Below are 16,442 nucleotides of genomic sequence, written 5' to 3' on the forward strand. Positions count from 1 at the left end.
ACAAACAACCCTTCTAAATACACGATTGAAGTGAGAGGTCCTTTAGGCATATCAGATCACAACTTGGTGATTGTCTCTTCTCCAATGGAACCTTTATCTCATGGCTATTCTCAACTTCGTATTGTTTGGCATTATAAGAATGCAAAATGGAATGATCTGCGAGATTTCTTTTCTTCTTTTCCTTGGGCAGATTACTGTTTCAAAACTTCTGATGTCAACGTTTGCTCAGATCGTGTCAATGAAATTATTCTTGCAGGAATGGAATCCTTTATCCCACACTCCACTTTAAAATTTTGTCCTTTATCTAAATCTTGGTTTTCCAATAAATGTGCTAAGGCTGTTCAAGAGAAGAATGTTGCATATCGTAATTGGCTTGTTTCTAATTCTTCAGTTTCATTTTCTGCCTACACCAAAGCTCGCACCAATTGTAAAGCAGTTATTAATCAGTCCAAACTAGAGTTTGAACAGGCTAAGAGAACTTGCTTCTTGCCCTAATGGTAGCCGAGCATTCTGGTCTCTTGCCAAAGCTATTGGCCACAACTTTTGCCCATCTCTGCTCCCACCTCTGTCCAAACCAGATGTTTCTGTTGTCACTTCAGCCAAGGATAAAGCTGACCTGCTAGCATCCCATTTTTCTTCCAACTCATGTATTAATGATCTTGGTAAAACATCTCCCACCATTCCCAACACGCTCCCTTCAATGCCTCCTGTGGTCTTCCGTCTAAAGGATGTCAGAAGGATTTTGACGAATCTTGATGCTAAGAAAGCTCCAGGTCCTGACGGTATTTCTCCACTTGTTCTCAAAACCCGTGCTCCTGAACTTACTCCAGTTCTTTGCCACCTTTTTTCACTTTCTTATTCCAAAGGTTTTTTCCCTTCTGCTTAGAAATTTGCTCATATCCAGCCGGTTTCTAAAAAGGGTGACAAATCCCTCCTATCCAATTATCGTCCCATTGCAATTACTTCCTACTCTTTCTAAAGTAATAGAGAAATCAATTAACCGCTAACTCTTAAACTACCTAGAAACCGTCCATCTGATCAAAATCGCCAGTATGGATTCCATCAGTGTCGATCCACTGGTGATATTCTGGCTTATGTTACCCATTTATGGACAAATTCAATGGAAAATTTCAGTCAAACACAAGCAGTTGCTCTTGACATCTCAAAGATCATGTTTGACATAAAGGTCTTCTAAACAAGCTTCCATCTTATGGTTTGCCAACTGTTTTTTGTAATTGGTTATCCAGTTTTCTCTCTGATTGCTCACTGAGGGTGATGGTAGATGGCTCTCTGTCTTCTAACTTCTCCACTAATGCTGGTGTCCCCCAAGATTCAGTTCTTTCCCCAGCTATTTTCCTCTTGTATATTAATGACCTTCTTCCATTGAATGGAAATCCTATTCATAGTTTTGCTGATGATAGCACATTGCAATCCACTTTCCAATTTGAGAAATTGGTCCTGCTCAATCAGCTTCAACTTCTCGAATGAAAATCTGTTACTACTTCCTTAAATGCCGATCTCCAGGTAATTCTCCAGTGGGCAAAGACAACTTAGGTTTATTTCAATCCTTCTAAAACTGAGTCTTGTCTTGTCATATCTCGGAAAAAGGATTCTTTTGCTTCTATGCTTATCTTTGGTGACACTTCAATTACTAGCAAAATGATATATCTCTTTTGGAGATTACCCTGACTTCTAATCTCTCTTGGCACAAGCATATTACAAATATTGCTTCCTCTGCATCTAAAAGACTTGGTTTTCTCTTTCGCTCTCGGCGTTACTTTTCCTCCAAATAGCTGTTCACTCTTTACAAATTGCAAATCCACCCTACCATGGAATATTGTTCCCATATCTGGGATGGTGCCCTCTGTCAGGCTTCTTGACTCCATTCAGAAGAAGGCAGTTAGGTTAATTAATGATTCATCATTAACAGAGTCTCTCCACTCGCTGTCTCATAGATGTACTGTTTCTGCTGCATGCCTCCTCTACAGATATTTCCATGGGCACTGTTCTTCTGAACTGGCTTCTATAATTCCCGCTCTCTCTCTTTCAAAACAGTCCGAACACGTGCCGCCACCAGCCAACATCCATTTACTGTCCAACTTCAAACTCACAGAACCAACTTTTCATCTTCCTTGTTTATTCATTCAACTGCCGTTTTCTGGAACAACGTTCCTTCATATGCATTTCCTGAAAATTAGAGTCTACAGAAGTTCAGGTCCAATGTCAACAAATATCTTCTTTTGTCTTCTCAACCTCCAATCCAAGCACAGTACTAAGTACTACAGGTTCTAATACCTCTCGTGTTTGGGGTTTTCACAAAAAAAAAAAATTTCTGAATGAAATTTAGTATTAATGAAATAAATTCTTTATTTCATTAATACTAAAATGAAAAACTATAATATCCCCACAGTCTAATTATAAAAAGTTGCCTTCCTATTGAATCGATGTAAAACATGAGTGAAATGCATCTCGATTAAAACATTTCACAATATTTAAAATAACCAAAACAACAGATGCCAAATGTACAACAAAGCACTACATATAACAGAAAGATATAAAATTAAATCTATCATTATCACATAATAATACAATACTTGGTAATAAAATGGGAAGATTAGTGCTCAGAACATACTACACATAGGCACTGCATTTTTCATGCTCTCTTGTAGATTAATAAGCAGATCAAGCATTAACTTGTTTGATTGGGAAAATGCGAAAAGGTGAAGCTCAGGATAATGTGAAATTATCCTGAGCTTCCTCAATATTGTACTACCAACTATGTAATGCTCCCACTCAGAGCTGGAACTAGGCAATCCTATACGTGGGGCAAAAGTGTTATAAGTTCACACCATTACATGCAGGTAGTCAATCTTTCAGTAGCATAGCTAGGGTCACTGACGTCCGGGGGTACCCCCTTCCTCACCCCAATTGCTACGCCTCTGCAATCTTTATGAAATTATAAAAATTACTATTGCAACGGTCTACGATTTGCATATATTTATTAATAAAATAATTTAAATAATACAATGAATATAACAAAAGAAAAAGAAACTTACAAATATTTGTTTATATCTACAGAGAATTTAATTCTAAACTACAAAGAAAGTACGTATAACTACAAAGAAATTAGAAAACCACATATTTTGCATTTATATATCTAGTAAAAAATCATAGAAACAAAATATTGCAAAATATAGTACTTTTAACATTATAACAAACTAAAAATATGCAATGAAGGTGTATTATTTTAATTGAATTTTTCTCACTTTGAAGGACCTTTCACAAGAAGCTACTGATACAGGAAGGGTAAGAAAAATTCATACCACTATTTCTATATTTGGATAAGATTCTATTAGACAATACTCATGAATGAACTGGAGAAGTGGTAAAGGGGTTACAAATTTTATATCCTGATTTTTCAAATATCTGTTGAAATATCAATAGATAATTGAAATATTTTGTTTGTCCTCCAGTGCTAACCACAAATGAAGACAAACCAAAAAGCTCAGAGATGTGATGTCACAAAATGAGCCATACTTTATAGAAGTCTGTAATTGGATTTCTCTGTTATTTTCGAAATTTGTAAAACACTGTTCCTCCGTGATAATTTTTTCTGTAGGTGATTATAAATCCTGAATTTATAATTTTTTTCACTCTCACAAAAATTTCTAGAATCATATGTAGCACATACAAAGATAATGCTGTATTTATTTTAATAAAATTTTTATTTTTATTTTGAACAAAGAACACAAGTTGACCAGAAGCTTTTATCTGTGTTGGGAATACGCCTTAATCTTCTGACTAGTATGACTTCTTGGTATGTGGGATAGGTGATTGCATACGTCTTACGTTCCACTTACAATGTGGAACGGTAATCCCTTTAACCCTTAATTTGCACCCTCTAATTGCTTAAATTGCCTAAAAGCCAGAGGTGGAAACAAAGTATACAAAGTTAAGTCGCTCGTAATCCATTCATTATATGGAAATTTTCTTTATTCTACAGAACCTTTTTAAATGTAATTACCAAAAGGAATTCAAAAAATTCACCATAAAGTTCATTGAAAACAGATCCAACTGTGATTAAATCAAAAATGAAGCAATTTTAAAATATATAACTGGTCAGATGTGCCCTTAAAATGCTGCACCTGGGGCTGGTGCCCTGCTCGCCCCACCCTAGTTCCAGCTCTGCTTCTACTAGAGAAATATACTGTTACTTTACTTATTAGAAATGAAGTTCCACTTCATTTCTAATGAAGGTGGGATACACTGAAATGTCTTCCAAGACAGCCATTTCAGTGTATCCCACCTTATCAGTATGGACAGGTACCCCATTGGTGCAGAACCTGACAACCAGTTGTGATTTAATTCACAATTAAGAGAGAGAGATCAATACATTAATTATATTATACAGGAAACTCAAATTATGCATGATATTTCAATTTTCTTTTAATTTTCATTACTTGAATTTATGAAAGGCTTTTTAAGAAGAATCCATTCTCTATAAACTGAACTAAGCTTTCATCTCTCTTTCATCCTTTCAGCTTATTGTTTTGTTCAGTGTGTTTCCAACAATCTTTTTTTAACTTTTATGGTTCCTTCCTAGTAACTATAATTTTATCCATCCCATTATAATTAATTCATTTACTGGCAAATAATTTTATTTACATATTATTTATTAATTTAATTAAATTCATATTATTAGGCTAATTAAATTACAGTTCTCTCCAGTTATAATGCTGTCAAATAAACTGCAGATTTAGATGTAGTAATGGAGGCATGTGATGCAAGAATGCAAGCGTATGAGCTTACGAGCATCAGCCCAAAAAAAAAAAAAAATTCACACATCCATTCCATCTAAAAGTTTGTCCAGTTCCTCCTTGAATTTATTTAAGCTATCAACTTCTATAATGACAGATGGAAGTTTGTTCCAGCAATTAACTACCCGCTGGCTAAAGGCAAATTTCCACACATCTATTCTACAACTCTTTCCTCAATCTGAATTTATGCCCCCTCAGGTTCGTGATCTGAGCAAGCAGAAGAACCCCATCAGAATTCAGCATGTTCAATCTATTCAAGGCCTTATACACCTCAATCAGATTACCTCACAAGTGCCTAGTTTCCAGCCACTGCAATTTGCAGAACTTTAGCCTTTCTTGGTAAGAGGACCCCCTTCGTTTTCCTCATCAATCTAGTTGCCCTTCTCTGTACACACTCAAGCAACTCTACATCCTAAAATGGGACCTCCAGACCTGTAAGCAGTACTCAAAGCGTGACCTGACCACTGCTTATACAAATGGAAAATCAACTTTTCCCTACTAGCAAAATTTCTGTATATCATTGACAATGCCCCACGACCTGCTCTGGCAGCCTGTCTGCATTGCTCAGAAAACTTCATATCTGACTGCACAATTACTCCCAGATATTTTTCATTTTTTTACCACCCTAAGTGTAGTGCCACGCAGTTGGTACGTTTCTCTGGGGTTATTTCTACCCATATGCAGTACTTTGCATTTGTCAATGTTAAACTTCAGTTGTCACTAACATGGTTATCAGAATGTCTGCATTCCTCAGCATGCAAAATCCTAAAATGTTACTTTTTTTAAATACTGTAGTGCATTTTATATAATATTAATTTCATGATGTTAGTAAAATGTTCTCTACTTTATTATTCATATTCGATGTACAAACAATATACAGTAGATTCCGGTCATTTGGGACACATTGGGACTAGTGCATTTTGGCCCGATTAAGCAACTGCCCCAATTATCTGAAGTTTCACGTAAAAAAAGTTAAAAATACAATGGATCCCCACTTTACAATTGGTTTACTATACAATCAAATCACGTTACGATGGAGTCACCATAGTAAAGTACCGTTCACTATACGATGTGTAGTAAGCGCCAGTCATAATAATCGCGTTTATGAATTGAATTTTAATTCTATTAAACAGCTATTCTAATTAGCGAAAATAGGAGGAATATTATCCGCAGGCTATAAAAGTAAAGTATATTAAGCACAAATTTACCCATTATTACCTTTCCAATTACAAAATTAAATGATACATGAAAATCGGAAGAATATACGTGATAATCAGAATAATTAATACGTACTATCTAGATGTTTCTGTTCACTGACCTTTGTGGGTGGGGATTAAAATTTAAAACAGTAAAAAGATAAGCAATCAATAACAAAGAACACGGCACACACAAATTGCAAGTAACACGATATGCGCAAGTGAGAATGGAGTAACAAGTTACGAAGCTTTAAAAATAGGAATGAAGAGAAGATTCTGAAAATTAATTTTTTTATGATTGAAGATTCCATGGAAGTGTAAACACATTTCACCATAATAACCCACAGAATTCCAGCTGTCGGTATTATCGCAAATTCAATAAGATCGAGTTTACTATCTGTTTATGATAGATTGCACTAACAGAAAAGCCCAATAAACAGGTAACTGCTGATCGTTTTTGTTTTATAGTTGTGACCTCAAGAAATCTGGCCGAACCACGTGGTATGGTCGGAGACAATCGTAGGATAATCTCCAATGCTGTGGTCTCCTGCCCCGATTAAACAGCATGTTGTCCCAATTAAGCGAAGTAAACCCTGGCTATTTTCTCAATGTGGGTTCTGTTTTTTAAGATTTCCCCAAACAAACGGCTGCTCCGATTAGCTGGTGGCCCAAATAACCGGAATCCACTGTACACACAAAAAAAAAATTTCCAATATTTGAGTGTTCATTTATTCTTTAAATCATCTTATTAAATTTTATGTATTATAAGATGTATTATCAGTACATATTACAATAAGTAGGTAATTGTCACTCTGATATTTTCTACAGTTTTGGGTCTCATGAGTAATTGATAGTACTGAACTCTAGGTATAACAATTAAACTAAGAACTAACTTTAGATAGTTCTTAGTGCATATTAACATTATGCACGGAAGCACGATATCTTTTATACTGTGTAGGGGTCTGCAGGTCCCCCTTAATCTCTACACTATAACCAAAAGCACTATTTATTATTTTAATTACGAAGAAGTATTTCATGCTCACTGGTGTGGAACTCTTCAATGGTGGACAATGGGTCTCATGAATAATTAAATACATATGTACAACTTGTCTTGCTATAAGGTATGCTATTACAAACTATATATTGCAAACATTCCCAAAAAATGTCTTTCATCTGCGAGTCATTGCACCTCACTGATCTCTACATTCCTATTTTCTCCAGAAGCAGTCAGTGAATTGTAATAGAATGGGCAATTTCCACAGATGTGTTGTTTGCACTTCGTGTCATTTGTATAACCAGACTAACTGATTTAAGAATTGAAGGGGCAGCTTGCTCAACAAAGCCCAATCCTTTGGTCGTGATTTTATCCACTGTTTATCATTGTCATAACATTGCCAAAACTTACCCCATTTTCAAACTTATTTTTATCAACACATTATGCCATGATTAGTAAATACTATAGTAAAATTCAAAGATTATTAAATAAAAATTTACTGAAATCAAACATATGAGCAATATCATTTCATTTTTAATGGATGGAAGGAAGGAAGGAAGGAAGGGGGAAGGAACCTTCTTGTATTGGGCTGTTTTTTTAAAGAATGAATTTAAATGTAAGGTCAATTTGCCTAGCTTGCTTTTTTTCTCTTCTAAAATGAATCTGTAACTGCCCTTCAGTTTATCCAATTTCCTTTCAAGAATGCAGTCTTGGTGTCTGCAAGCTTGAAAGGAAATTTGGTGTCTAGATCCATGTCAGAAACCATATTCATCAAAACTTTAAAACTTCCATTTTTATTTCAATATTTAATTATTGCTGTTTTTCTTAAACTACCTTTTTTAGCACTTGTTTACAATATAGACAGTAAGAATGTGTGTGTGTGTGTGTGTGTGTGTGTGTGTGTGTGTGTGTGTGTGTGTGTGTGTGTGTGTGTGTGTGTGTGTGTGTGTGTGTGTGTGTGTGTAAATATATATATATATACAGGAATACCTCGCATAGTGCGGCTAATTTGTGCCAAAAATAAACCGAGCTGATCGAGGTATTAATAGTATGTATTTTAATGTAATGCATTCCGATAATTTGATTATATGGGTCGAGTTGCAAAAATATATGGGTTGTTTGTTTACTATAAATTGATGCACACGAAGTTCTTGCAAAAAAAGAAACTAAAATGATAAAAGTGAAAAATACTAGTAAGTACAGTAAAAATGATTTTTATTGCAGTATATACATACCAAAAGAATATAAGTGAAGTATGTACTGTATTTTAATTTTGAAAAATAACTGATCAGTTTAGTTTGCACAGTTTTTTATTCTTTTTATCTGCATAAATCTCTTTATAACATCGAATGTCATTTTGCAATGCCTGCCTTACTTTCATGCCTTGTTCGATGTTTGGATCTAGAAGAACACTCAGCGCCATTACATTTCTTCTTTTAACTCATATTTACGTATAAAAGCGTAACATTTTGAAAAAATAATCTTTAATAAAAATATTTGTATGGCTTACGCACAGTCAATGACCTCACCGCTCGGAATTTAGTGTTTACTAATTTATGAATGCTAGCAGAGTCCGTATATAATGTGAGTTGCGACAACAGTCACCGTGGCCTTGAATCCATAACGCATTTGCCTACGTGCTGGCATAATACATACATACATATGAAATGTATTGGTGTCTAACGCAATTAATTTTTTTTTCAATTTGTAAACCGTGCTGTTTGAAACCACACTATGCGAGGTATTCCTGTATATATAACTATATATAAACTTTGACATACAAAATATAACAAAATATGCACCATGTATTCACAGAAACTATAAACTGAAATGACACTAGTGAGAAAGAGTGCAATGTGGCAGCATATGGCTGCCCTACCCACAACCTCAAATTCTCTTGAAGGTAATGGAAACAAGGTGTACAATGGTCAATGTTCTTTGACAGTTGAACTGACTTACAGAAAAACAGAGAGTAGACAAATATATGAATGTAAAATAATACTTTAAGAGAAATTTTTAAAAAATCATGGCTATCAACTGAATATCTAATTATTTTAATACCAGCTGGCATTTTTTAAAACATTTCTGCACTGTTTCTAACTTTTATTCATACAGAAATACATACATAGAGCCTATGGAAAATATAAAAAATTCCCACAAACTATTATTAGACACTTTATTTGTCCAACATTTGGGAAAGGCACAGTTTCATCTCCAAAACATATTGCCCTAATTTTTATTTACTTTAACAGTATTTTCCTTGGCATATTACAACAAGTACATATTCAGCAATATTGCTAAAAGAGATGCAGACTGAACCAGTTTATTGGGAAAGGGGGTGGGTGTTAGATTTCAGCAGTAACATTTGTAAATGTGACCTATTAAATGGTTTCATGTTGCAATTTTTACTGCATAAGCTTTTTTACTGCATAAGCTAAAAATCAATACGATTGATAGCTGGAAATCTTGGACAGTCTATTATTGAAAACAGTGAACATTCAGTCACTCGTTAACATCTCGGCCATAATAGGCATGCTGCATTAGATCATAGCCACATGACTATCCACAACTCAGAGGTACATCTTCTAAAAGAATAGAGAATGTTTCCCAGAGATATAATGTATCAAAAAAAAAAAAAAAACTGTTGACACTAAACCTATGCTTGCTAATTGGGCAGTGAGAGTTTTCCAATGATGATATATAAAGATTATGTAAGTTAGTATTTCACTGTTCTAGTGAAATGAGCTTTTTCCATCCACCATTTATGAAATCAGGATCACTGTAGCTTCATGCAAAAGCTAGCAGCAGGGTTGTGACCAACAGTATCTTCAGGTGCTACTCCTTACACCTATTGTACATAGTATGTATAACAGATGTAACCTTACCCTCTGCAACACATGCCAACTATTACATGAAATTACTATGCAGACAGACCTAGCAAATGCTATTCTGTGATTATAGCATTAAAGGTACACCATAATTCTAATGTATTCACATTCTGCAAGCTATCTCCCCAATTACCTCTGTAATTGGGGAGATAGCTTAAGGTGCCATGTAGCACCTTGAGCTGTCAATCTCCTTCTCTGAAATTAAAACCTGTTCCTCTGCCTTTAACAACTGCTACTTCTCTCCTCATCATCCAACTGAGAACTCTGTGATCACTCCCTGCTAATGGTTCTTGTAATGTCAGCCCCATGATTTCATCTGGTTCATGGATGACAATTAAGTCTAAAATATTCTTTCCCCTAGTATTTTCACTAACATGCTGACACAAATAATACTCACCTAGTTTATTTTAAAATTTTTTTCCCTGTGATGTTTCCCTCCAATTTGTCCCAATCGATTAGGGTGGGGAACTGAAATCACCCAAAATATGACACTCACACTTGCTTGCCCATTCTATTGGCATGTAGAGGCCCTCATCACAATATTCATAATTTTCCAGTCTGAGATTACTCCCACTCTCCTTATATCTTTGCTTCAAACTATCCCACACCACAGATTCTATACTAGCATGCATAATTTTGAAATCTGTAAAACGTTTTTGACACACTCAAGCTGCTTTTGATAAGAAGCATGACCCTCCATTTCTTCTATCTTCCTTATGTTTTCTAAATACATTGTATATACCAAAATGAAATAATTCGTCATCCTTTACTTCTGAATAGCAGCACACCATTTCTGTTAACCCTAATACGTCAGTGGTAGTTGTCCTAACCACGAGTTCAAATTCACTCATTTTATTGATGACACTCCTAATATTGCAAACACAGTTAAGACTAAATGTTCTCATATAGTTCACTACCCTGACATACCCTTTAAAGTCATTTAAGCTCATTAGCTTCGCACTCATTTTGAAATGTCACTATTCTCAGAGCATCTTGCCAATATCATTTATTGCAGCATCAAACAAGAACTCTTGAGATGTGTGGAAACATATTTTGACCCACATTATCAAATAAACACAAATCTACATTACCTCTATTCTCTCCCCCAGCTATCACTGGTTTCCCCAGAACCCTTAAGGTATCCTCAATGATACTAACAAAACACCTTGCACCACTTTGTTCAAGTGTATCCTTTACAAAATAGACTCCTTATACCTACAAGTGTGGACCATGCTGATTAAAATTTGAATATTGCTAATTTCATGCCTTCCAACTTCACCTGCAGTTTCTCCTCAGTGTGAAGGGTCTTCCCTAAATATCAATCCAAAGCACCTTTCGATTCATCTGCAACATCAGCAGGGTTATCTATAATTTCCCTACATCCATCATGCAAGGGTCTGATCTGGTTTGCTATTTTCTTCTTAGTATTCACATACAAGAAAAACTACTTTTCTGCATTCTTTGCTCTCTTAGCCAGCAATTTCTCATAATCTACATTTGGCTGACTAACCTTTCCTGTAGTTTTGTTACAGATCAATTTGTAGCTGCTTATGTAAGCATCAGTACTTTTTATCACTTTAACTTTTACATACCATCCTTTTCTGCTCTATTAAACTGGGTAGTTCATTATTCATCCCTCACAGAATCCTCATTGTGATACATTTTAATGGTATATATGCTTTCAAGACTTCTGTGACTATAGCTTTAAAGTTATACCATAATTCTAATGTATTTGCACTCCGTGAACTATCTCTCCAGTTGATAGAGGCTATATAGTAACTTAAGTTGTCGTAATCTCCATTCCTAAAATTGAAACCTATCCTTTTCCTTTAACAACTGCTACCTCACTCCTCATCATCCAACATTTCATCCTTTTTCAACCTTTCATCATGCAACCTCATCATCCTTTGGTCTGGGTAAGAGTTTATTACCATGTTGGCCAGAATTTTGTAGCTCCGGCGAATGCTAAGTTCTAATATATATATTTAGTCATTTTATTGACTTAATTGTTATACTAATTGTTCCACAACTGTTATATTAAATTATTTTCTATAAATAGCTTTATAGTCCTAGTCAAGCTCTTTGGTTTATTTGAATTTAGATGAGCAATTTTGAAAGTTAATACTTAGTGTCCGTAGATCTTACCATTCGTAACTTGCAGCCATTGTTATATGATACGGAACAGAGTAACATAATTCCCGAACTTCTAGAGTAAGGTTTAACGTAAAACTAAATAGAGAAATACATAGCACTGTATTAGAAATCTGTTAGATTAGAATAGTATTATCATTTAATCAGTAAAATTTATTAACCTTATTAAATAATTATTTTTTGTTTCATTGTTAATTAAATTATACTTAAATGGAATCATGACCCAGAGTAGAGCAGCAAATCAATGATTACAGAATAGCCACAGTGCTGTGGCTCGGGGGAGAAATGAAGGGGACCATTCTCCAATGCATCACAGTCTAAAAAAGTGTGAAATGTTTGCAGACCTGTCTGGAACAAGACATGATCTAGCAAAGGAGTATGCCTTTTTGTATACTAGGTGCAGAGACTGAAGAAATTAGGCACCAACTCAGCTTTCTAATGGGTGCCTATGAGAGTTTGGGGTGAAAATTAGATGCCCTCGAAGAAATTAATATAAGGGGACCTTCAAGCTCTCGCGTTCCTAACTCAATGCCAGAGTTTTTTTCTACAGCAACATGTTCGAGGTGCAACCAGAGGGAGTAATACACTTTATCTGATTATCAGCAGTGATTATTCATACATTAATAATTTGCAGATAAACCACTAGGTAACAGTGATCAAAGTGTACTGATGTGCAGTTTACTTAAAGATGTAACTACCATCAAGGGTAAAGGGAAGGGTTTTTGTTTTCATAAAAGTGACTACAGTGGTTTCAGACAGTTTTTAATTTCTATCAGGGTGATCAACTGATGATGTCACCAACAGTGAATTCTCAATTGGAAGCCTTCAGAGACTTAATCTTGGAGGCTACTAGGCTTTTCATACCAACTAAGAAAATGTTCAAGGTTCAGGCCTAAATGGATGTCAGATGAATTAATGAGGCTCATAGCAGAGAATAAAAATGCATGGGATGCATATAAATTATCAGGCAACACAGAAGCCTACGGCAGATATAAGTTAGTCTGTAATCAAGTCACAAAGGAGGTTAGGTAGGCAAACACAGATTACGAGAAATCTTTGGCAAAGGATGCAAAGAAAAACAGTAAAGAGTTCTTTACTTATGTAAACTCTAGAAGGAAGAGGATGAATCAGATTGGTCCAATTAACATAAATAGTTCAACTATTGATGATCCTGCTTAAGTAGCTGATAAACTGAATGAGTATTTTGCATCTACATTTGCACATGAGAAGTTATTCAAGGAGGGATATGCTAGAAGTTTACCAAACTAACAAGGAGCTAAGTGATTTTGTAATAACTGAGAGCAAAGTGGAGGAGAAATTGTTGAAGTTAAACATAAAAAAGGCACCTGGGGCAGATGGCATATATCCAGTTATATTGAAGGAGGCAACAAGGGAAGTAAGCAAAAAACCTCAGTCATATTTAACCCCAGGGGCTTACATCTGGTAAGTATGGACTTGATACATCCACTCTCTCTCTCTCTCTCTCAGGGTAACTCGGGAATTTTTTTTTTTTTTTTTTTGGCTGGTGCAGCATAAGCCTCAGACTTCGGTGCACCATGTAGCTAATAATATAATAATAATTATGGGAGCATCCTGAGAGTCAGGGAAGGTCCCCATGGACCGGAGACATGCAAATGTATCCCCAATTCACAAAGGGGTACAAAGGGTGACACAAATAAGTATAGACCTCTTAGTTTAAATTCTTTTCTGGGGAAAATAATTGAGGCGCTGGTTAAAGAGGTGATACAGGATCACCTAGACAAGACTGCAGTAATTGTTCAGAAACAGCATGGGTTTGTTAAGGGGAAGTCTTGTCTGACCAATTTTATAGAAAGTTGATCTGTAATCAAGTCACAAAGGAGGTTAGGTAGGCAAAGGCAGATTACGAGAAATCTTTGGCAAGGGATGCAAAGAGTTCTTTACTTATGTAAACTCTAGAAGGAAGGGGATGAATCAGATTGGTCCACTTGATATCGATGGGTCAACTGTTGATGACCCTGCTCAGGTAGCTAACAAACTAAATGAATATTTTGCATCGACATTCACACATGAGGAGTTATTCAGCGAGGGGAATGCCAGAGGTGTATTCAACTCTGGCAGTAAGCTAGAGAATCTTCTAATAACTGAGAGTAAAGTGGAGGAGAAATTGTTGAAGATAAACACAAGAAAGGCACCTGGGGGTGGATGGGATCTATCTAGTTATATTAAGAGGCAGCAAACCCTTAGCCATAATTATGAGAGCTTCCTTGGACTCAGGGGAAGTACCCATGGACTGGAGATGTGCAAATGTGACCCCAATTCACAAAGGAGGATCAAAGGGCGACACAAGTAATTATAGACCTGTTAGTTTAACTTCTGTTCCCGGAAAATTAATGGAGGCACTGATTAAAGAAGCACTGCAGGATCATTTAGACAAGACTTCAGTTATAGCTCGGACACAGCATGGTTTTGTTAAGGGGAAGTCTTGCCTGACCAATTTAATTGGATACTATGATGCAGTCACAAAAGAACTGGATGCAGGGAATAACTTTGATATTATATATTTGGATCTTAGAAAGGCTTTTGATACTGTTGCACAAATTGGAGCAGTGTGGCATTGGAGGCAAATTGCTGCTATGGATAAAGGGATGGTTGAGGGGAAGAAGACAGAGTGGTAATCTGTCTTCTGACGTGCGGAAATTTGCCTTTAGCCAGCGGGTGGTTGGTTGGTGGAACAGACTGCCATCCCTTGTGGTGGAGGTTGATAGCCTAAATAAGTTTAAGGCTCAGCTGGACAGGTATTTTGAACGAACAGAGGGTTGAAGTGGAAGTGGGTTTTTTTTTTTTTTTTTTTTTTTTTGGCTGATGCTGCATAAGCTTGCTTTCTTGCATCAAATGCCTCTACTAATGCTAATGCTAATATAGGTAGCAGTAACCCAAGAGAAACGTACCAACTGTGTGGTACTACACTCATGGAGGTGGAGAATGCAAAAGACATGGGGGTAGTTGTGCAGTCAGATATAAAGTTCTCTGAGCAGTGCAGATGGGCTGCCAGAGCAGGTCATGGAGCTTTGTCAATGACATATAGGAGAGGCTAGAAGAGACAAGAAGGTGATTATCCCATTGTATAAGGCAATGGTCAGGCCACAACTTGAATACTGCATACAAATCTGGAGGCCTCATTTTAGGAAGGATGCTGAGTTGCTAGAATGAATAGGGCAACAAGATTGATAAGAGGAACAAAGCAGTGTGCTTATGAAGAAAGGCTTAAGTTCTGTGGCTAATGATTCCTGTACTGTTAATCCTATGCCATTATCTGGCTCATTGGAGATGATCGGGTCTAGAATATATTTTCCCCTGATTCTTTCCCTAAGATGATTTAAAAATTTTGTTCTCCCTGGTTACTTTCCTCTTGCACTTGCTTGGAGCAAGTGCAATTAGGGACAAAATTGAAATAGCCCATAATAAGACCTTCACATTTGTATGTAGAGGCTCTCATTGTAATCTTCACAACCTTCTGATCTGTAGATTATTCCTACTCTCATTATACCTTTGCTTCCAGCTAACTCCCACCACAAAGATTCTGGGCTAGCATGCATGACTTCTGAATCTTGGAGAGCTTTTGTCACACTCAGGCTGATTTTGATAAAAAAGTAGAATCCCATCATCCCTTCTATATTCTCTTTCCTCCCTAAATGCATTGTACAGTGAAAATTGTGATCCACTATTTCTGAGTGGCACCACATTTCCATTAGCCCTATTTTGTCGGTGTTAACCGTTCGAAGCAAATTAAATTCAAACTACCAACCAAGATTTCAAATTCACTAATTTCATTAACAACGCTCCTGGCCTTACTGTATACCCAATTAAAACTAAAAGTTACAATTCCAGCTGTTGTGCCAACAAACGAGAAATCATGAAATGTATGCAAGCAATACTTTGATCCATATCATCAAATAAATGCATATCTGTATTACTGCTGTTCCTACTCTCAACAAAGGATGAATGTTACAGCAACAGAACATGATGTGTAGTGATGAACCATGCTATACGGTCCAGGCATAAGATAGATAGATCTGAATGTGATACATACCTAAAGAACATTTTCATCCAGATTGTACTGCACCACCAACAGCAAAGTCTGGTTGGTGTTAGGATGATGGTGTGATGCCTATTTTAGGTGGGTTTGGACTCAGTCCATTGGTTTTTGTCAAAAAAAACATAAATGTAGCTATCTGTTAAAATAATCTGAACAATTCTGATTCTAACTTGTCTGCATTGTGGAAATTCTTTGGAGAAGGGCTGTTGTATCAGCACGATAATTCTTTATGTTACAAAGCACAGTCAGTACAACAGATGAATAATATGGCAAATCTGCCCATTTCCAGCCCAGATCTGAATTTAATTGAACACCTTT

The 16,442-nt window shown here is 36.1% G+C and overlaps 1 protein-coding gene across 3 annotated transcripts in view; it reads right to left on the reverse strand.

Annotated features, from left to right (window-relative positions):
* The window catches only part of LOC150089706 (palmitoyltransferase ZDHHC6), a 181,053-nt gene that overhangs the window by 77,496 nt on the left and 87,115 nt on the right, over nt 1-16,442 (reverse strand). For 2 of the 3 annotated variants that reach the window (XM_090368743.1, XM_090368745.1), the window contains exon 7: nt 12,041-12,124. The exons of the other annotated variant lie outside the window; for it this stretch is intronic. In XM_090368743.1, the coding sequence (XP_090224869.1) occupies nt 12,041-12,124 (84 nt within the window). The remainder of the gene's footprint in view (nt 1-12,040; nt 12,125-16,442) is intronic. 3 annotated transcript variants of the gene reach the window in all.

This window comes from Mastigoproctus giganteus, chromosome 2, assembly GCF_048544385.1.
Source record: "Mastigoproctus giganteus isolate SK-2022 chromosome 2, ASM4854438v1, whole genome shotgun sequence".
Lineage (NCBI taxonomy): Eukaryota > Metazoa > Arthropoda > Arachnida > Uropygi > Thelyphonidae > Mastigoproctus > Mastigoproctus giganteus.